Below are 23,856 nucleotides of genomic sequence, written 5' to 3' on the forward strand. Positions count from 1 at the left end.
TAATAATAATAATAATAATAATAATATTATTATTATTATTATTATTATTATTATATTTGATATTGGGACAATGTCTTCCACCACAATATTACTTCCTACATATTATTTTAAAAATTAAAATGTAAACTACTAAAGTATGTTTGTATGTCCTTAAGTGCGGTGTGCGTTAATTGACTAAAAGAACTAATGAAATATCAACTTCTTTTCCTTTAGTTAAATAAACATATATAATTTGTTTATAATGTGAAAGTACGTAAGATCCACAAACTTGTCTTGATTATGGGTGTGTAAGCTTCGGTAAATTTTTGGTTAACCGATTGAACCGACAAAGTTTGATTAACCATTTTTTAACTGAACTTTGTAAGTTCGGTTAATGATTAAATGTTTTTTAAAATTTCGATTAACGATTAATTGTATTCGAAATTGTAGGTTAATTATTTTTAACTGAACTTTTTTTGTTAGGTTAATGGTTAAATGTTTTTTAAAATTTTGGTTAATGGTTNATATATATATATATATATATATATATATATATATATATATATATATATATATATATATATATCATTTTTTGGTGTAACTACTAATTTATTTAATTCAATAAGAGTAAAATATAGTGATTCCGCTTCAATTTGTTGGGTTATCATTTGAGTACTCTCTTTGTCAACCAATCCCCAAGTAGTTAATATAATTAGCTTCAAATTATTTTAAAATTTTTTTTCATAGTATTAATAAAATACTTGGTAAAAAAATATATAACATTATTTTGTACTATAACTTTGATATTTAATTACAAGATATTTTAAAAATAAGATAATGGACAATGTAATGAATATCAATTGATAAATTTGAATGTAAAGAATCTTTGCATGAGAGAAAATAAAGACAATATAACTAATGAAATTATTTCTCTTATTTAATTTAATTTTTGATAATGAATAATTTTTTCAAATAAAGGTATTGTAGACACATAATTCTAAATAAAAGAAATACATATGCATCATTTTTTGTTGTAGCTACTAATTTATTTAATTTAATAAGAGTAAAATAGAGTGAGAAACTTAATTATGTCAAATTTGATTGAGATGAGGTTCGAACCAAAGACCTTTCTTATAGAAATTAATGAGTAAGTTAAAAGTTAATGGAATATTAACAGAGAAGAGAATATTTAACGGAAAACTTAACGGATAATCATAAAAGTAAAGTTAAATTAGGTAATCTCTATTAATAATATTAATCTGAATTATCTTAACCATCTATTTGATTAAGTAATTCATCTTAACCATCCATTTGATTAAATAATTTGACCGCCATTTTTTCTACCCATTTTAGGCCTAACTCTCTTTGGCTATTATTATTATAGTAGAAATAATATATTTTTAATAGTCAAAATACTCATTAAACTTAATTATTAAACTAATTATTATATTAATGTAAAATATAATCTAAATTAAATATAAAAATAGTGCTTATCACCTAACATCATATACAAACAAGGGTTTTGCTCAGCTTGCTTTTGAGTTATAATTTTTTTTTCCCTTTTAGGTTGGATCTTAATTGTTCTGCTTGCTTTTAGTTTAATTGTTTGGCTGGCCGTGCATCAAACTAATGAGTTAATATCCATTTTGGTCCCTCGATTATTAAGTAATGCATAATTTAGCCTCTCAACAATAAAAATACCCAATTTAGTCCTCTAACTTGTAAAATTATATCCAATTTAGTTCTCCGTTACCATTGTCATCCATCCGCCGTTATAAAGAGGGGCAAAAATGTCATTTTTTATAATCGAGGGACCAAAATGGGTACTACTTAATAATAACAATAATAATAATAATAATAATAATAATATTATTATTATTATTATTATTATTATTATATTTGATATTGGGACAATGTCTTCCACCACAATATTACTTCCTACATATTATTTTAAAAATTAAAATGTAAACTACTAAAGTATGTTTGTATGTCCTTAAGTGCGGTGTGCGTTAATTGACTAAAAGAACTAATGAAATATCAACTTCTTTTCCTTTAGTTAAATAAACATATATAATTTGTTTATAATGTGAAAGTACGTAAGATCCACAAACTTGTCTTGATTATGGGTGTGTAAGCTTCGGTAAATTTTTGGTTAACCGATTGAACCGACAAAGTTTGATTAACCATTTTTTAACTGAACTTTGTAAGTTCGGTTAATGATTAAATGTTTTTTAAAATTTCGATTAACGATTAATTGTATTCGAAATTGTAGGTTAATTATTTTTAACTGAACTTTTTTTGTTAGGTTAATGGTTAAATGTTTTTTAAAATTTTGGTTAATGGTTAATTGGATTCGAAATTGTCAGTTAACCATTTTTAACTGAACTTTTTCGGTTCAATTAATGGTTAAAGATTTTTTAAAATTTCAGTTAACAGTTAATTTGGTTTGAAATTATCGGTTATATATGGTTAATTTGGTTCAATTAATTTGGTTCAATTAATGGTTACATCTAGATTATATATATATATATATATATATATATATATATATATATATATATATATATATATATAATCTAGATGTAAAATCTCTATAAATTTGTAATGTTTTTATGATATTGTTTTTGTATATTTTCTTATGGATTTATTATTATATGTATTATTTTAATTGGATTTATTATTATAGGGATTAGTTTTAGGATTGAGAACTTTAGCTTTAAAAAGTTCGGTTAATTTGTTAACCGACCGATTAACCGAAAAAAATTTAGGTTTGGTTCGATTAACGGAGAAAGTTTTAAAAACTTCGGTTAACCGATTACACATCCCTAGTGTTGATATACAAAACTAAACTATGAGACATTGTCCCAATAATGATAATGATAATGATAATGATAATGATAATGATAATGATAATAATAATAATAATAATAACAATAATAATAATAATAATTAGTACGTACCCATTTTGGTCCCTCGACTATTGAAAATGACGGTTTTGCCCTTCTTTATAACGGCGGATGGATGGCAATTGTAACGGAGGATGAAATTGGGTATGAAGGGCTTGAAATTAAACAACACAAAATTGGTGAATTGAAATTAAAAATTTACTTGTCTATTTCTTCTTCTTTTTGCCCATCTTCAGCTAGCATTCTCATTCTTCATTCTTCACTGACGTGGATATGTTAGATTTTCTTTGACTTAATGAAATCTATTAATGTGTTTTATGCTTTTAAGTGACTAATATATATTATAAAATAAATTTTAAAATTTAAAACTCCATAATTCATTTTGTTAGCTCAATCAGGCTTCAACGTAACCTTCAATTCATTTTGTGTAATTTACATATTTTTCCAATCTATAGCTTGTTAATCATTGAAAGGAAATTATTACTACTTGTTTTATTATTTCTTATATACTTTATTGTTATATTTTTTAAATTATACTGACTAACTTATGGCTTCTCATACACTATTAATTACAAATGAGTGAAGATAATATAATACATACCCAACACTAATGCCCATAATATAAGCATAAATTTTGGTATACAATAATATTTTTTTATTTAAATTGATGAGAAATATGTTTGAAATAAGGGTCAAATTGGTCACCGAAGCGCACACGATATGCAATTATGCTATTGAAGCTAAAAACAATTACAATTGAATTCCTAATAAATTAACCCTTTTGATGTAATCTGTCCAATTTCCTAGTTTCTAACAAATTACCTAATTTAAAAATATTTTATAAATAATTTTAAATAAAATAATTATTTTTTAAAAATTAACAAAAACAACTTCGCCTCCATAGTCGAAACGAAGAACCGGATTTCATCGACACTCCATGGGTACGCAAGATTTTTTTATTTTCTTTGTTGGTGATTGAATAACATGCAAAAGAAAATTCTTAATCTAGATTAGAACAAGTTAGGAAATTAACTTTACATTACTAGCAACAGGCTTATGAGCCCCGTCGACGAACTCAAGTACATTAGGATGAAATCCTAAATTAACCCTTTTGATGCAATTTGTCCAATTTCCCAGTTTCTAACAAATTACCTAATTCAAAAATATTTTTTCAATAATTTAAAATAAAATAATAATTTTTTTAAAAAAAAAAAAAAGCAAAAACAACTTCGCCTCCATGGTTAGAGAAAAAGAATTAGATTTCACATACACTCTATGGGTATGCAAGATTTTTTAATTTCTTTGTTGGTGATTGAATAACATGTAAAGAAAATTCTTAATCTAGATCAAAACAAATTAGGAAATTACATTCACTGCACATTCCTGGCAACGGGCTCAAGTACGTTGGGATGGCGGTGTTTACCGGCCTCTTTTTTCTTTTTGGTGAAGAAGATCATTAAAGTCACCCATTAGAAGCCATGGAAGCTCATTGCTCTAAGGGGGAGTGTTATAAATATATATATATATATATATATATATATGTATATATTAATGTGGACATTATTTATGTTGTAACGAACGTAACGATCCGGTAATTAAGCATGTCATTATTGTATATGTTATATTTGTACTATATATATGTTGTACTCCATTTGTAAGTTGTTGATCTAATGAAATGGGAGCTCTCCTTACCCCTATTTCAATTCCCTATCTCTTTTCTATATTGCAATTCACTAGTTCAAAGCTAACAGGCTAACGGGCACAACTAACCAATTATAACAGCAATAACAATTATCTCTACAATTTTTTTTTATATATTTTCATCATACACTCAATTCATTCCTATACTACCCTCAATTCATTCATATTATTCTCTCAATTTCAATATATCAAAACAATTTCTTTTGCATATCACAATGGAAAGACGCAATTCAAGTCATCAAAATTCCCAACCCAAATTTTATTCTTCTCAACCATCTTCACAAAATTCTCAATTTCCCAAAAATTTCGGTAATGTTCATTTTCAATTTCCAATTTCCATAAAATGTCCAATTTCGGTAATGTTCACAAAATTCTCAATTTCCATAAAATGTCCAATTTCGGTAATGTTCATTTTCTGCACCTATATTTCAAAATTCTCAATAATCAACATACAAAGTGCAAAATTTATGAGTAACATGTAATTTCTTAAATTTTGACTTTTTTCCACACAAGGCGAAAATGATGTTACAATTATTCCACCACCGGCCAACTTGGAGAGTCATCAACAAGTTTGGAGTATAGAGCTAACAAAATGTTGACACGTGCTCATACCACAATCTCAAAAGATCAAAAAGTTGGCAATGACCAAAAGGGTCTAACATTTTGGAAGCGCCTCGAAGAATATTACAACGCCAATCACCCCAACGGTGGACTATGGAGAACTCACCAAAGATTAAAGGCGCATTGGGTCCTATTCGTTTTAAAACCTTTGAGTTTCTTGCAATTTAACTATTGAGTTTCAGAATAGAGGGCTTAGCTTGTTCAACTACATAACTTTTTTTTTTCCATTTCTTTAAGTAGCAGACTAGAAAAAGATATTCCAGAAATGACTTTCGACAATATACTATTCTTTATAAAGTTTCAACAAAACATGGTTAGGTGAAATAAATATACACAAGTTTTTGTATCTTTTCCTTCACGATATGAAAATCCATATTTCCCATATGTGGCGGAAAATAAGAAATCACATTTTCTTTAAACATGTAACATCAAATGATCTTTTGGTTTAGACCATCCAGTTTAAGGGGTTTTTGACTAAAATAGTGAATTTCATGAATTATTGACACAAATGGACAACTTATAAGCAATTCACCCATTTCAGTCAAAACCTTAGTGTCGATAGGGTATTCTGAGGGTTATCTCTAGAGAGGATAAGGAGTAGATAGACTTACTAACTCCTCCCTCGCTTTATTGCCTGAAATATGAAATGAAGACCCTTTTGACGAACCAGTGTAGTAATGCATATAACCAAAGGCACTTATTACTAATAAGAAGAATAAGTATGCAAGCTCAAGTCTTTCACGGGAATCTTGGTGTGAGTTAATGTGGTACATGCTACTGGTGGTACATGGCAGACCTCCTCGCTGTTACAAGTTACATGGCAAACCTCCACGCTCTGTTAATGTGGTACATGCTACTGGTTCTGAGGTTCAGGTTCATGATGTGAGTTCCACCTTAGTCGAGATAACTCCTAGTGACTATGAAGAGTACCTCCAGTTTAAAGCATCCTGTCTTGCCACTCTCACACCTTCTCCCAATACTAGTACCTCCTCTCTGATTTGTCTCTCTCAAACTAGTACTCCTAACACTTGGATACTGGACTTAGGTGCCTCAGATCATATTTCTAAGAAAATATATATTTTATGACTAATGTTTCTAAGTCTAAGACTTTGCCCATGGTTACCTTAGTTGATGGTCATCAAACACCAGCTCTTGGTGTTGGTCAGGCTTCTCATATGTCATCTTTCCCTTTAGAGTCTGTGTTATATGTCCTTAATAGTCCTTTCAACCTTATCTCTGTGAGTAAAATACTCATACCCTTAACTGCTCCATAACCTTTTGTGCTGATTCGGTTGTTGTGCAGGATTGCAGTACGGGGAAGGTGATTGGCACGGGGCTTGAGTCACAAGGTCTCTATTATCTGTGAGGTGGTGTTGCTGCATGTGCGTCCACAGATTCTCCAATGGTTATTCATAGTCATTTTGGCCATCCTAGTCTCTCCAAACTTCGTCGGATGGTTCCAGGTCTTTTTGTTGAGTCTTTTGATTGTGAGTCGTCTCACCTTGGGAAACAATCACGTCAGTCTTTTCCATGGAGAGTCAATAATTAGGTTATTTCCCTTTTTGATTATTCAGTTCACACAGATGTCTAGGGTCCTTGTCGTGTTAACTCTACTTTAGGTTTTCATTATTTTATAACCTTTATTGACGATTATTCGAGATGTACTTGGGTTTTCCTTATGAAAGATCGTTCTGAATTATTCCAAATTTTTCAAAATTTCTGTGCTGAAATACAAACTTAATTCGGTAAACCCATTCGTGTTTTGCGTAGTGACAATGTCAACGAGTATCTCTCCAAACCTTTTCAATTGTATATGACATCTCGGGGTGTGTTACATCAAATGTCGTGTGTTTACACACCTTAGCATAATGGGGTCGCTGAGCGTAAAAACAAGCATTTAGTAGAAATTGCTCGTACTATGCTGTTACACTTTCATGATCCTCCACAATTTTGGGCTGATGTATTCTTACTACATGTTACCTAATCAATAGCATGTCATCCTCAGTACTTAACAACCATACTCCATATTCCATTGTTTATCCTTCCGTTGATCTTTTTCCTCTTCCCCCTCGGGTTTTTGGGTGTGTTTGTTTTGTTCATGACATGGCTCCTGGACGGTCAAAATTGGACCCTAAAGCAATTAAGTGTGTTTTCTTAGGTTATTCCCGACTTCGAAAGGGTTATAGGTGTTATTCTCCATCACTCAGGCGTCACTTCGTATTTGCAGACATCACTTTTATTGAGTCTTCTTCTTTTTTTCCAACCATCTCCAAATGGCGCAGTGTCTGTTTCAGAGGTTCTTCCCATTCCTTATCTTGGTCCACTTCCTCTTGCCTAGAATACTGATCCTCCAATTGTTTCTAACCGCCCCCTTCAAGTTTATCAACGACGTCCTCGCCCTACACCTACTGAGACTCCTGTTGACTCACATGTGCCATCTGATCCTCCTGCTGCGGTTCTACCACTTCCACTGCAATCTGCCACTAATCCCACTAAGGCACCCATTGGTATCCGGAAAGGTACACATTCTACTCGTAATCCTCATCCTATATATACTTTCTTGAGTTATCATCGTGTATCTTCCCCGTACTTTGCCTTCCTGTCTCACCTTTCTTCTGTAAATATACCTAAATCCACTAGTGAGGCCCTCTCAGATCCAGGTTGGCGCCAAGCCATGTTGACAGAAATGTAGGCTTTGCTATCTAGTGGCACATGGGAGTTGGTCCCTCTCCCTCCTAGTAAGACTATTGTTGGTTGTAGGTGAATTTATACTGTGAAGGTAGGCCCTGATGGCTAGATTGATCGCCTTAAGGCACGACTGGTGGCAAAAGGCTACACTCAAATCTTTGATTTGGATTACACTGACACTTTTTCTCCTGTAGCTAAAATTGCATCATTTCGGTTACTTTTATCTTTGGCAGCCACAAATCATTGGGACTTACACCAGTTGGATATCAAGAATGTTTTTCTCCATGGTGATCTTCAAGAGGAGGTTTATATGGAGCAACCACCTTAGTTCAAAGCTCAGGGGGAGATGGTTTGGTATGTAAACTTCGTCGCTCTTTGTATGGTTTAAATCAGTCTCCAAGGGCTTGGCTTGGGAGATTTAACTCTGTGGTGTGTGAGTTTGGTATGGTCAGAAGTGAAGTTGATCATTATGTTTTCTATCGTCATTATGATGGGAAATGCATATATCTTGTAGTGTATGTAGATGACATTGTTATTATAGAAAGTGATCAAAAGGGAATATCTCAATTGAAAGAGTATCTCTTCAGTAACTAAGGGTTTGGGCAAGCTAAAGTATTTTCTCTGAATTGATCAATTGAAGTAGCACAATCTAACAGTGTTATAGTCATTTCTCAGAGTAAGTATACCTTGGATATCTTAGAGGAAACTGGTATGTTGGATTGTAGACTTGTAGATAATCCAATGGATCTGAATGTTATACTTTTACCAGGACAGGGAGAGTCATTGCCTGACCGAGAGAGATATATGAGATTAATTGAAAAAATTGAATTATCTCACAATAACTCGTCCAGATATCTCCTTAGCACACAGTGTATTAAGTTAGTTTCTTGAGAGTCTTTGTAATACTCATTGGGAAGCTGCTATTAGGGTTCTAATGTACATCAAAAGAGCACCAGGGTAAGGTTTACTCTATGAAGATAGAGGACATGCTCAAGTTGTTGGGTATTTTGATGCAGGCTAGGCTGGTTGTCATTTTGACAGACGCTCTACTTCAGGTTATTGTGTTCTCATTGGTGGTAATCTTATATCTTGGAAAAGTAAGAAGCAAGATGATGTTGCTAGGTCAAGCGCTGAAGCTGAATACCGTGCCATGACTCTTGACACGTGTGAGCTGATGTGACTGAAGCACTTACTTTAAGAGCTACAATGTGGTCAAGTTGCTCAAATAACATGGATATGTGACAACTAAACAGATTGCCTCAAATCCAGTCTATCATGAAAGAATCCAGTCTATCATGAAAGGACTAAGCACATCGAGGTTGATTGCTACTTTATATTGTGCGGTTGCCACTTTATATTGTGTCTAGCTTTGTCAATTCTACAGATCAGTTAGCTTAGCTGATATTTTAACAAAATCTCTTAGAGCCCCCCCTAGATTTGGGTATATTTGTAACAAACTTGGTGTAAATGATCTATACTCTTCAGCTTGAGGGGGAGTGTTGAAACCCTAAGCCCGTTCATCACTAGGCCCCCATTAAATTGATAGATTATTTCTGTATAAATAGTGGTTGTCTGTACAGTTTTTAGAGTATAAAATATATGAATACTTTATTCTCTCGTATATTAACAATAAGTAAAAACATAAGACAAACTTGTAGCTCTAACTAAAAGATTATAAATTCAATACTCAATCCAATAGAATTGTGGTCTGTATGTAAGACAAATCCAACAAGAAAACCCAAATTCCCTTGCCACTGAAAAGAAGAGAAAATTTTAATGAAGTTTGCAAGACACTGAACTGTTTTTCAGGCTGGACTATCATTATATCATACTTTTCACACTGAAAAAGAACACTTTCATGAGTTAAAGCACTAAGAGATCATTTTACAGAATAACAATATCATCATAAAGACCAATATACGCCAACTTTGAAGATGTACTCTATGATGTGACTAAAAGAATCAAGATCATCAAACATTAATATCTGTACGCTTAGATCTGGTGCTGCTGATTTCTTGGGAGCTTGTCAAAGCAAACCTGGGGATGCTATAATTATCGGGAGTTAACATTGGTTGCTGCGGATAAAGTGTGGGAGGTGGCGTGAGATTACGTTGTGCTGGTAGGGGAGGGAGTGCATTGTATTTATAAGGGTCCGCAATGAAACTGCAGCGAAGAGTAGGGACAGTAAGAGCAGGAAAGAAAATAGAAATCAAATACATATAATTCTTATGTCAATGATAAATACTTAAGACAGAAAGAACAGCATTGAAACCAACGACTATGAGACTAATTCTCATTTGGAAAATTCCTAGTACCCCTACATTTATCATTCACAAACTTGACACTCCCTGATGTGACAAGTTTTAATTGGTTTTTTCTTTTCATATCTTAACCAATTACAACTTGCCACATTAGGAGGAGTGGCAAGTTTGTGAGTGGAAGGTGTAGGGGTACTAAGCATTATTCATCTCATTTAGATAGGGATTTTAATATAAGAGGAAAATAGGCAACGTAAATGCTGTAGTGATGTACCTTGAACTTGAACTCTTGTATGAGTTATCCTCATCACTTGATATTTCACTCCGCTGCAATGGTTTGTGAACCGATGTAGTCCAAGGGCTACCGGGCAAGTCATCCGAATAGTATCTCCTCCTTATCAACTGAGAATAGTTCCCAAGGGTACTTCAATATGCCAGTTTAAAGACACTATGTCATTATCATAGATGTATAAGGGAAAAAGTACAGACCATGCGAAAAAATTTCTGCAAAGCTTCCTTGTCATATCTTGCTTCTTTAGCAGCCTGCACAGTTCAAAATAGAGTAAATATCAATCAATGCATGGAGGCAGGGAAAAAGAATAACATGTTTCAAATAGTTGTTATTTAATGATTATGTCCTTTCAAAAAGTAGATAGCATATTGACAGCATTCACTTAATCTACTATGTGGATTACTTGTGACAAAAATTGAATCCTATTGACCTCCCCAGAATCCCAATCAGTCTAAATACATGATCCTTTTTGTAGTTTAACCATGTAGCACTCTAACATGGAATATTAGAAACCTCTAGATTCACAACGTGGCAACGTGCTAGGTTGTAACGTATAACATCACCTTCAGGTGTCCATATTCTAATTAGTGAATGATTGAGCTCACTGGATAAACGCAAGGCCTGTTGTCAATATAGTGTCTTTTACAGAGAAGATTCAGAAATAATTGTAGAAATTTTTAATGTCTCTAGAATTAGCAGCAAATTTCACCTTCCCTTCATAAACAGAAAATGGTTGAACACGGAAGTCAGTTCTTTGAGAAATGAAGAATATTTATAAAACAAAGGATAGAAATATAGAACTAAGGGATATTCACAGGCACCGACCCAAATACCAATTAGGAAAATGAAGCAACGACAAATCTTTTGCTTAGGTGAAGAGGTTTGTCTATAAAATTCTTTTAGGAAACCTAATAGAACAAAGGAGCAAATACTTGATTCATTTTCAGCATCAGTGATTCCTTGTTTTTTTTTTTTTTAAATTTAAACTTTTTAAATTTTTTATAATCCAGTTCTTTTTACATGCATTATGATCCAGGAAGTGAAAATCAATGCTCTAACCAATTATATAAAAGAGCATGCTTAATAAAGAAAAAGATAATTAAAAATGAATATCAGCATCTTAGAGATAATACTTTAAAGGAACATGAAGAAGAGTGAAAAGTAAGTTTTATTATTACTATTTTTTTAAAAATCCTGCAGGCATCATAGTGCTAGCAATCTTACACCCTAAGTTATGTTTCCTTGACAAGGAAAATTATTATTCACAGCAAAAGGAAACCAATGTGCTCTACTAACTCGAAAATAAATAAATAAAAATAAAACAAAACAAAACAAAAATACAGACAGATAATGAAGCAAGTTCTGAATAGGTTGTTGATTACAAATTTACCGCGAAAATGCCTCCATTGCCAGGGAAACTTTCAGTCAATGGAAGTTCTTCACTTGATGGCAGAAAACCCTGCTTCTCAACCCACTGCCGAGCTACATCAACAAGATTTCCACTGCTCCCTCTAGTGCCCTCTTTTGATGCAATATCCGCTTTATTGCCAATGACAATGTAAGGAACTGGAAGGCCACCAGGACCTCCAGAAGCTAGAGGAGCTGAGAAGGTTCCTGTGGCTGCAATTTCTGCAGCCCACTTGCTCAAGCTTGACTTTGTCCTTCTTTGAGAGAGATCGTAGATAAAAACAACACCTAAACTAGAAATTTGATCAGAGGATACAAATTAAAATCATATAGATTCTCTAATGAATTTTATCAAGAATTTTTTTAGTGAGTAACCAATGAATTACATACGCTTCCTAACATGAGTGGAAAAGAATATGGCTGGAATGTGGGGTAAGAAATAATCCTTTTTATAAGTAAATCATAATTCTGAAGCCATAAAGATATAAAAACAAGTTCTGCCAGAAAAAAAAAGAAAAAAAAAATCTTTAGTGCTGATGTTCTTTTGAGTTTTGACATATTAAACTTAGGCTGCACTGGGATAGCATTTCCAACATATAATTGAAAGGGATTTTTTGAATCATTTAAATGGATTTTATTTTTTTTTTTCTTTTTGTTGAGAAAGCAGCAGTAAAAGGGCTCATTGCTCACCATTGATTTGAGAGTAGAATAGAGATCGACAATCTTTGTATCGGTCATGTCCACATATATCCCAAAGCTCAACAAAAAAGTCTCTTTCACTGTCGTTTTGGGTGCCACTTGATGAACTACCAGAATTCCCAAAAGTAATATGCTACAAAGAATACAGACTAAAACATTAAATAAGACTGATATTGCATCTCAGCTCAACTAGAATTACAATTAGAGACACATTAAATGCAAATCTTACCTTCACACTTACTGAACAACCAATTGTTTGAGGAGGGCGAGCAATGGAAGAGCCTTTCATAATCAGATGAACAAGAGAGGTCTTTCCCACACCTAACCAAAAATAGTGTTAACATGAAGTTCAATAACGAGGCCAAAGTATATGCCCGGCATGCATGACCATGCACAATTAATCACTGAATGTGAATCAGTAAATGTGGCACACAGAATTTGATACATTAAAACTGCATCAAGTATCAGTTAAAAATATCTAAAGCCATTCATGTTATAGTCAAAAAGTGTAATTCTACAGAGCAAAGGTTCAAAGCAAACAATAATGAATGAATGCAATTTTGAGTAGGTTAGTTAATTACCCATTCAAATTTCAAGGACATTTACAGCTATTTTACATAAGAAAGCCCGTGCTGTGTTCACTCAACAATCAGTTAATAAATTATTCTGGTTTCTCTAAAATATTTATCAAATTGGCTCTCTTAAATAGTTACTTGTGAAATTTGTAATCTTTTACACCGAGGTGATGATATTAACAGTACGCTTCTGCCAGAAGAGGAAGTAAGAGACTTGTCTGCTAGTCATCATTCCCATGCAGGTCTCGCTTTCTAAATCAGTGATAATCTGTCGGAGACAAAAGCACTTGCACCAAAGAGAGGTGAAAATAAATACCAGTCAAGGGACCTAAAGCCTGTCCAAAGGAGCTTAAAAACAGTATCAAGGTATCAACACCATCTCTGCACCACTTCCAAAAACCAAAATAGGCCTTGATGCATTTTTGGTTTTTGCTTCATTATATGCAGAGACTGAGCAGCATCCTTGAATCATCAGTACTTCTGTCTTCCACATGATTAACCAGTGTTGCAAATATCTGCCTAAGTGCCAAGGAATCTATGGATCATCTACTCCTTGGGTCAAATAATGAAATTCCCCTTTTATGACCCCTTGCTTTTCCATATCTACCATCATCTAAAGCCAGACAACTTCTCATAACAGCCCTCAACTGAACATAATCTATATACCTCATTACCTCCCTCCCCCACTCTTAATACCCAAAAAAACATAGTTCCTATGTCATTGAGAATGGTAGAACTTTACAGTTCTAAAAGTTCTAGCATTCAGTTAATTTTTCCTGAAAATGGACCTAAACATAGAATCACCATGTATTCACACATTTCCCAACATTTCGGAATCAAGTAACCAAAAACAACTTACAGATTCCAACCAATAGAACAATAATAATTTCAAATAGACAAACTTTAAAAAGGGATGCAAACAAGTTAATTTACACAATTTAGTGAACAAGAAATATAGGTTTAAGCTTGAGTACCTGAGTCTCCAACAAGAAGCACCCTGACCTGTCCACAAGGCGGACCGCCATTCTGCTCTTTGCTCTCCCGCTCCCTTTCCCTCCAAAACATATTCTCCTGCTCAAGAAACCTCAACTATAAACACAATCAAGAAAAGTTCATCAAAAGGTTCCTTCCACTTTGAACCCAAAACCCATATCACACTCCAGCAATGGATCAACACTAACCCCCTTCAATCACCACCCAATAATACGCATCAAGACTTGAGAGTTTCTCCAACACAAGATTCTGAACTGATCAATTTCACAACTTCAGTGGTGGATCTGTCCTCCAGAAAATCCCCGGATGGGTCGAAGAATAGTCTAAAAAATCGGGTTTTCCTACATACGAAGATCTGAATTGAATGGCCTTGATTGGGAACTCTTGAAGTTAAATTATATATGCATATAGATAGATTCGCATACAATAATGAAACGTGCCTGCGCGATTAAATGATAATTGATCAACAAATGGCGAGAAGCAAATCTGAGAATGAGGAAAAAATGTTGAACCAATTCGTTAGTTAACACGCGCTGCAAAGACGCGTATACGTGTCACCTACTTAGGCATAGATCTAAGGCCCAGAAAGAGATCCTTTATCAATCAGCCCAGAAGCAATTGGGCTTGGAGCTCGAGTACAAAGCTCACCCCACCGCCCTACAATTGTTATACAATGGACCATGATCAACTGATCGTCAAATGAAATTGTAGTAGAATTAAAATGATATTTTAATTTTACTATAATAAAATTAGTGTGTGAAAAATAAAACTAAAAAATAGAGCATATTATTGTCAATGAAAATGTAATATAATTAAATTAATATTTTAGTATTGTTATAATGAAACTAGTATGCATGAAAAATGAAACTAAAATTCAGAGTTATACAATAACATATATTGTCCAATGATCTAAAGTACAATTAAAATAATACTTCAACATTACTATAATTAAACTGGTGTGTGTGGAAAATGAAACAAAAAAAATAGAGCTCAACAAATAATGTATATTATCAAATGAAACTATAGTAGAATTAAAATCATACTTTAGTATTGCTATGATGAAACTAGTGTTGAGGGAAAAATGAAACTAAAAAACATAGCAATATTGTCAAATGAAATTAAAGTGCAATTAAAGTGATACATACTTCATGGTCCACACTGCTACATAGATCATGGTTTAAAGTAAAATTTGCCCCAGCCCTACCTACCACTCTACCACTAAAAAAAAAGTACATTTTTAATATATTAAAAGTATATTATTTGTGTATTGAATATATATTATACAATATAATGTACATTAAATACATAAATAATGTACTTTCCTTGAATATAATATATATTTAATATATTAAAAGTACATTATTTGATAGTATGCAAAATAAATTACTTTCAATATTCAAATAATGTACTTTTTATTTGTGGTCCACCCAATATGCATGCTTACCGATGATAGATCATATGCCGACTGTAACTCTGGATACAGTATACAATAAGAGGGTGTTTAGTAGCCAGAAAAGTTTGAACTTCCTTGGATATTAAAAGGTGTGAAAATCATTCCCATGTTTGGTGAGATCTTTGACATAGGAAAGTTCTAGTCAATGGGGAATCACATTCCATAGTATCAAGGAAAGTAAATCTCACTTAGGGGAGGTAAGATTCTTTTTTCCAAGTGACTAGGAATCTACCAAATTTATGTAATTACTTATTTATTTCTTTTGGCATCAAATTAAAAGTCTTTTGTAAATATAAAAAATTTGTCTCTTTACCGTAGTAAAACAATCAAAATTACGAATGATCCAAACACAATTCGAATATATTAGAATTATTCGAAAATATTCGAAAACATCAAATTATTGCTAAGTGCTTTATTGATTCACGTGACATCACATTTTGCATGCAAGACATATTTACAAACTCAACCTCATCCTGTCAAAGTTTATGTGTTGTTATGCTACGAACCCAACTACTCATTGCATATACTATTTGATCTGGGTTTGATAGTTCCCACGTCCGCATGCGAGCCAAACTTTACATACTCTTTATTTGAGTTATTCCTAACATTTCTAACGTATTGCATGTTGTGAAGCTCTTCATTTTTACGTAACTTTGTTTATAGCACTTTACCGTATTATTATTTCCGCTACGTAATTCAAGTTGAATTTATTCACTTGGATTCTCTCTGTTAAAGTGTTATAATATTTTTGAAAAGTTAGAAAAGTCTATTCACCCCCCCCCCCTCTAGACTTTTCCCGACCCTATCGGGACCAACATCAACATACTATGGTCACTCCTACTGTTTCTACTACTAAGAAGAGGAAGGACATTGAGTTTATATCCAAAGTCTGGGATCACTTTGAAAAGATCATAGATTCTGAGGGGAAAGTGATGAAAGGAAAGTGTCTATACTGTGCAAAAGTGTTTGCATGTGAATCTAAAAAACATGGCGCATTGTCTTTGAGAAATGATATGTTGGGCTGCCTTAAAAATCCTCATTCAAAGGATACAAGGCAGTCCCTACTCACATTCAATACTGTTTCTACTTCTAGAACTGGAGTAGAAGCTTCTACGGGGGTTTTGGGTACATGTGTCTTTAATCAAGAGGCCATTAGGAGGGCCCTGTGTGAGATGAGCTCCCTTTTACGTTTGTTGAGAGCCAGGGGTTCAAGAGGTTTATTCTTGTTGCTTGTCCTAGGTTTCATATATCTTCTAGGTGGACAATTTCTAGGGGCATTTACCAAATATTCATATATGAGAGGCTGACCCTTAAGAAGTTGTTTAGGGTTGGCACCCAAAGGGTTAGTTTAACTACTAATACATGAACTTTTGTCTAGAGGATTAATTATATGTGCATTACTGCACATTTTATTTATGACCAGTGGAAGCTTTAGAAAAAGAATAATTTCTTGTGTCCCTATTTCTTCTCATAGGGGGAGTATATTGCAAAAGCCCTAGAGGGTAGTCTACTAGAATGGGGGATTAAAAATGTGTTCACTGTTACATGGACAATCCTTCTTCTAATGATGCAGCTTTGGGTTTTTTAAGAGCAAACTGTTATCTTGGGGTTCATCTTCTGTTAGGGTGTAGTACATGCACATGAGATGCATATCCCATATCCTCAACTTAGTGGTGCAAGATGGTTTGATGTGTACAGATGTGTTAGTGAAAAAGGTTAGGGATGCAGTGAGATGGGTTAGGAACCCACCTGCTAGGTTGAAAAAGTTTAGTGATCTTGTTGATCTCATTGGGGGTGGAAGCAAAATTAGCTTTATAGCTTAATGTCCCAACAAGGTGGAACAACACCTACATCCGCAATTCAATATCAAAAGGTGTTTGAAGCATATGAGGAAAATGATCCATCTTTTTATGCCAACTTAGGTGATTTTGTTCCTTGTTTTCTAGATTGGTGTTCTGTGGAAAGCTTAGTCAAGCTTTTGAAAAATTTTATGAGATGACAGTGAGAATTTTTGGTTCTCTTTATGTCACATCTAATACATTCTTCTCTGAGATCCCTTATCTGAGTTACATGCTGGAAGATATGGTTTAAGTTGAGGCGGGTACCAAAAAGATAAACACTTTTAAGTTTTTAACTTATGCATTGTTTTCTGATTTAATTTGCTTGATTTGTTTTAACTTTTAATTATTTGTTAATTGTTATATGTTTTTTGTTTTTAAAAGACACTGGGAACACAAATGAAAACCAAGTTTGAGAAATATTGGGGGATCTAGAAAAAATGAACTTCCTCATTTTTTTGTCAATATTTTGGACCAAAGAGATAAGGTGGAATACATGATATCAAGTGGTCCAGCTGTATGGAGAAGTGAAAGGCAAAGCTTGTTTTCCCAAGGTCCAAACTGCAATAGTTGAGTTGTATAACGACTATGCATCTACGTACTCTGTCAGTTCTACCCAGTCTAAATCTTCTACTCAATCTGTCCAGTCTGAGGCTACAAGTTATACAATTGGTACACCTCAATCAAGGTTGAAGAGTCAACTGAAAAACAGAGGTTGGAGAGTGGTGGTGGAAGCAATAAGCAGATAGAGCTAGAAGTGTACTTGAGTGACAAAATTGTGGATGATGATTAATCTGCTGAGTTTGATGTTTTGAGGTGGTGAAAGGTTCACAGTGAAAGATTTCCTATTCTCTCCAAAATGGCTAGAGATGTGCTTGCAATTCTGCCTCTGAAAGTGCATTTGGTACAAGTGGAACGATCCTAGATACATTTAGGAGTTCCTTAACTCTTAGAATCGTGGAAGCCCCCTGGTTGAGATTACCAAATCACCCAATCTCAATTGAGAATAACTTAGATGATGTTGAAAGATTAGAAAAGGGTAATTCTTTATTTTCTTATTCTTATTCTTTAACTTAATTAGTTCAGTTGGTATGTTGATAATGTGCTATTATAACATATGGAGCAATTTGCCCCCATCATTACTTGATCTGGGAAAATTTTTTTTTCTACTGAAGCACAAAGAGTCAACAGTTGCTTCCACTGAGGCTAAAACCCACTCCCATCCATGTGGGAGTGTAAACCATGTGCCACTAGACCACAAGATCTTTGGCTTGTTACTTAGTTATTAATGTATCTTTTCTTGACTATGATGATGCTTCCACCTTTGCCTGAATAAATGAAATGGAGTTGGTATGTTGCTAATGTGCTACTATAACACATGGAGCAATTTGCCCCCATCCTTACTTGATCTAGCAAAATGCATTCTGAGCCTAATCCCTAAATGCTTAATATTGTTACTTTGTTTACTACTTAGTTACACTTGCATAATGCCTAATATTGCTTTATGTTTTGATATTAAAAGGAAGAAGAGTATATGTGTTCATTGTAGAACTGCTTAGTTATACACTTACACTTGGTGATTACTGCTGACTACTGAAGATTGAAGTAGAACAATTGAACAGATTTCATAGTTGGTCTACAATTATTAGATGTTTCTGTTTACAAATTGTAAATTTGTAAATTGTAATAGCTAATTAGCTATGATTGTAACTTTTAAGTTTTATTTTGTTTAATTATTTTGGCTAGTATAGCTCTGTTGTAGAGTATTTGTAAATTAAAATACTAAAATAGTATTGCATTTTGATTTGTTTCAAGTTTTCATTAATTTTTTCTTTAAAAATAATTTAAAATTATTTTAATAATATCTGAATACAAACTGAAATCCAAACTTGCATATCCATAATCCGTTTTAAATCTAATCCGAAAAATAATCGGATTAACGGATGAGATATTCGATCCGTCCGAATCCGACCGATGCACATGCCTACAGGAATGTCACTGTCAACATGATTTGAAACTTCAATAGAATTAAATCCACCTAGGAAACATAGTGAAGATCTCAATAATTGGTAATATAGTTTCATGGGAAAATCACCATTTTGATATCTCAATTATTTTTCAATTGTAAATGCAGTATCTAGTTTTCAATTTCAACTTATTTGAGCCTTTTATTGTTTAAAATTTCGTCAATTAAACCCTTCTAAGGGACTAAAATGGTTTTTTCCTCATTTTAAAATTTCATCAATTTGATCCTCGAATGGATTAATTGATGAAATTTTAAACAATTCGAGTATCAAATTATTTGAAATTGAAAACTAAGGACTACATTGACAGGTAGGAAACAATTGAAAAATCAAAATGGTGATTTTCACTTCATTATTTTAGGTTTAACAATTTTTTTTACACTAACTAGTATTTTCAGTCGTGCGTTGCACGGAATGGATTTGTTATAATATTTTAAGAATATTTGGATCGATATACAATTATATAAATTATAACAATGAATATTATATACTACAATCGATGAAATAAGTTGAATTGATTATGTTTTCTGATGTTATCCTTGCCTAAATTTGAGTAAATAATTGTCCTATTACCCGTGTGGTGCACGAATAAAATATTTTATTATATATTTAGATAATAAAATTAAAGATGAAATTATAAAAAATTCTAATATTTGAAAGTGTACATTTATTTAAGGAAAAAGTGCAAAATTCTCACTCAATTAATTGAATAATATATGACTCGTTTGTCTATAATTATCTTTAAAAGATCGATATGTAATATAATTTATATAATTATATTATTACTAAAATAAATATAAGAAAAAAGATAAATAATTTAATTTTAATTATTATAAAAATAATTTCAATGACCCATGTCTAGCTTAATTACAATAATTACTATTAGACAATTATACTAATATCGGTGCAATTATACTTTTATACTTATTGTAATTATACTAATATCTGTGTAATCCCATATTTTTGGAGAAAAATCAGTATTTGTTCATAACTACTTAACCCACAACCTCCCATATGAAAGAACAACTTGGTGCCACTAGACCACAATATCCTTAACAATTATTAGGTAATTATACTAATATGGTTCAATATGAATGATAATTTATTTTGTTCTCATAGTATTATAAAAAATTAATTATAATAATTATAAAAAAAATTCCAACGATCCATGTTCTATTGTAATTATACTATTTTAATGATAATTATTAGCTTAATTACCATAATAATTATTAGGTAAATATACTAATATTGTGCAATTATACTATTATACCTTAAGTGTGCATATATATATATATATATATATATATATATATATATATATATATATATATATATATATAAGTTGTCACATTTATTGAGTTATTATTTACAATAATAATTATTAGATTTTATATAGTAATAACTTGAGAGGTAGTTTGGACGTGAAGTTGCAAAAATATAATTTTATTTTTATTAGTAGTATAGATAGATTACATATTTGATAATATTTATAGGGCAATTAAGCATAATATTTGCCGAGAACTTGTTACAAGCAAATCATTCAAAAATGTTATGCCAGTAATTAATAATGGACTAAACTGACCGACCTTTTCAAAAAATTAAACTTTACACCAACAATTTGACTAGGTATGATTTCCTCATGAAAATATAAAAAAATAATGAACAACTAATATCCTTTTATCTTATTAACTTATATACATGAACTAGGTTGATAAGAAAAAAAAAAGAATTGGATTAAAGGAATAATTACCTTGGTAGACACTAGTAATATCATTTACATCGGTTGCAACTTGCAACAATTGTGAAAAAAAATGTCAACACTGGACAAGGAAAGATTTTCATTACCTATAATATGGTCATGCAAACTCAAAGACTATTAAAAGGTAGGAAAGATTTTCATTACCTATATACGACATATGTCAATTCACAAGTTCAAGATAATGCATGAGATATTTACTAAAATTGAAAAGGTTGAAGCAAACCCAGGAGACAGCAGCTCAGAAGGCATATATTGATATATAGACTTAGCAGGCGCAGCAACAGGCTCAACAACCGGGCAAGTAACACCACCACGAGAAAGGCCCGCCACACCCCATGGCACAACCGGCGACTGAGGCACAAAAACCTATCCAGAACAAGAGTTGGCAAACGGAAAAGCACACTCCTCAAATCTCACATGATGACAAATAAAAATCTTGTTAGTGCTAAGGCCCATGCAACGATAACCACGAAAAGACTCCGGATAACCTAAGAATACACACGAAGCAGACCAAAAACTCATCTTGTTACGGCAAGAAAGGAAAACACAAACAACGAAAGACCCGAAGAAAATAATAAGAAGGATGTGAACGATGAATTTTATAGTAGGGACTGACATTACCCAACACAAGAGTAGGCATTTTATTAATGAGGTAGAGTTAATTCCCAAAATGGTCCTCCGACTATGGCCATTTTTTAATTTAGTGCCTTGACTTTTAATTGCACCAAAAGTGGTCCCCAGATTATTCAATTTTAAGCCAATTTGGTCTCTGTTAGCTTTGGCGTGAACATGGCGTTAAACAGAAGGGCAAAAATGACAATTTATATTGTTTGTCATTAAGACCTTTGACCAGATGATTTCTTCCCCAAATTAGCTAAACAAAATACATTATGCCCATGGTTTCATTTTCGTCTCGCAGCAGTAAGGAGTGACGGCTAGCGTCGAAAATGGTGAAATTTCTCAAGCCTAACAAGGCCGTTATTCTCCTTCAAGGCCGCTATGCCAGCAAGAAGCCGGCCATCGTGAAGTCGTTCGACGACGGCACTCGCGACCGCCCCTAGGGCCACTGCCTGGTCGTCGGGATTGCCAAGTATCCCAGCAAGGTGATTCGCAAGGACTCCGTCAAGAAGTAGGCGAAGAAGTCTCGCATGAGGACTCTCGTCAAGCTCGTTAACTACAACCACATTATGTCGACGCGCTACACCCTGGACGTCGACATGAAAGACACCGTCACCTTCGACTACCTTCAGTCGTGGGACAAGAAGTCTCTGCCGTGAAAGAGGTGAAAGCTTGGTTCAAAACTGGGAAGAACAGTTGGTTCTTTTCCAAACTCAAGTTCTGAGTAGATCAATACATAAATACTCTCAGCTTATGAGCTTTTTGTTTGTTTCTCTTAGTAATTTTTACAACTAGATTTTGTTTACTTGAAGATGTTATCCTTATTATATGTGACAATCGATTTTCTTATTTATCTCATTTCTCTCGTTAATTATTGCTTAAAAAAATACATTATGCCCTAATTGCGATTTTTCACGTGTTCGACGCTTTTCCAGAGCAATCGGCGAATTTCCCTTGCCAACCACGATTTTCTCGTGCCAACAATGATTTTCCCGTGCCAACGATGGTATAGCCTGCCAACGAAGAACTTAGGGTTCCAAACTGCACTATTTTGGCCTTCTAGATAGTTATCCCACATTTTAAATGCAACTTGAGGAGAGAAATAACCTAATTTGAAGAAAAATTTGCGCAACCTGCTGTATTAGGGATGCAGAAGCTTTAAATTGGACACCAACACTTGAATTACCCATTTTAACACCCATTTGATGCCAGATTTAACGGATGACCTTTTTGGCTTAAAATTGAATAGTCTGGGGACCACTTTGGGTGCAATTAAAAGTCAATGCACTAAATTCAGAAAAAGTCATAATCGGAGGACCATTTTAGGAATTAACTCTAATGAGGTATATTGTAGTTTGAAACGCATATTCCCAAAATCGGGAAAGAACAGAAGATTGTGCCATTAGAGCAAGCCTTATTTAAACTATATGACGATGACGACGTTCCACCTGGCCATTTTGCTCATAAGTTTATGCACAGGACTGATGGGGAACTATTTCCAAATTAGAAAGAAAAGAGTGAAATTTCTTATATTCTCCCCCTAAATCAGATTGAACATATTTAATTTTGAACGAAAAATAACATTTAACCATGGCAAGAAATTGCTCAAAAATAACATGCAGATCAGACTTAAGACACATAGGATAAAACCAAGTAAAACGGGAGTAATCATCTAGAAAGATAACAAAATAACGACAACTAGTCAAAGAAAGCAAAGGCGTTGGCCCCAAATATCAGTATAATTAACTCAAGAACATGAGAATCAGAAGTCGAAACACAGGGTAATGGAAAATGAGACAACTTGCCTAACTAATAATAAGCAGAATAAGTATACGAACTAGAACTAATAGTAGACGAATCAACCAAACAATTCTTCAAAACGTGATCTAAAACACGACAGTGAGGATGCCCCAAAACGATTATGCCAGGTGACAGAGGATGCACGCATATACAGCAACACAACAAAACGAGAACGAGAGACAAGCAGTGAATAGAGTCCTCCCGAACTACTCCCTTTGAGTAAAACCCTCTTGGTGACTAGATCC

The 23,856-nt window shown here is 33.2% G+C and overlaps 1 protein-coding gene and 1 pseudogene across 1 annotated transcript; one reads left to right on the plus strand and one right to left on the minus strand.

Moving 5' to 3' along the window:
- Positions 1-9,567: 9,567 nt before the first annotated feature.
- LOC116014054 (small GTPase LIP1) lies at positions 9,568-14,605 on the minus strand. Its single transcript, XM_031254041.1, has 8 exons — positions 14,308-14,605; positions 14,101-14,215; positions 12,781-12,872; positions 12,543-12,684; positions 11,836-12,140; positions 10,643-10,696; positions 10,428-10,555; positions 9,568-10,058 (listed from the first exon to the last, which is right to left on the minus strand). Exons 2-8 carry the CDS (start codon positions 14,189-14,191, stop codon positions 9,866-9,868), a joined length of 1,005 nt encoding a protein of 334 aa, XP_031109901.1. The 5' UTR covers positions 14,192-14,215; positions 14,308-14,605; the 3' UTR covers positions 9,568-9,865.
- Positions 14,606-22,140: 7,535 nt separating this feature from the next.
- Positions 22,141-22,535, plus strand: LOC116011680 (annotated as a pseudogene).
- The last annotated feature ends 1,321 nt before the right edge of the window (positions 22,536-23,856 follow it).

Source organism: Ipomoea triloba, chromosome 3 (genome assembly GCF_003576645.1).
Source record: "Ipomoea triloba cultivar NCNSP0323 chromosome 3, ASM357664v1".
Taxonomy (NCBI): Eukaryota; Viridiplantae; Streptophyta; class Magnoliopsida; order Solanales; family Convolvulaceae; genus Ipomoea; species Ipomoea triloba.

What these genes read in the sequence shown, in the direction of transcription:
- LOC116014054 (XM_031254041.1), bottom strand. Translation starts at nt 14,191, where the DNA reads ATGTTTTGGAGGGAAAGGGAGCGGGAGAGCAAAGAGCAGAATGGCGGT. An exon ending in GCTTCTTGTTGGAGACTCAG is followed by an intron (nt 12,873 to 14,100) that starts GTACTCAAGCTT and finishes ATTTTTGGTTAG; the next exon opens with GTGTGGGAAAGACCTCTCTT. An exon ending in TGCAGAAATTTTTTCGCATG is followed by an intron (nt 10,556 to 10,642) that starts GTCTGTACTTTT and finishes AACTATTCTCAG; the next exon opens with TTGATAAGGAGGAGATACTA.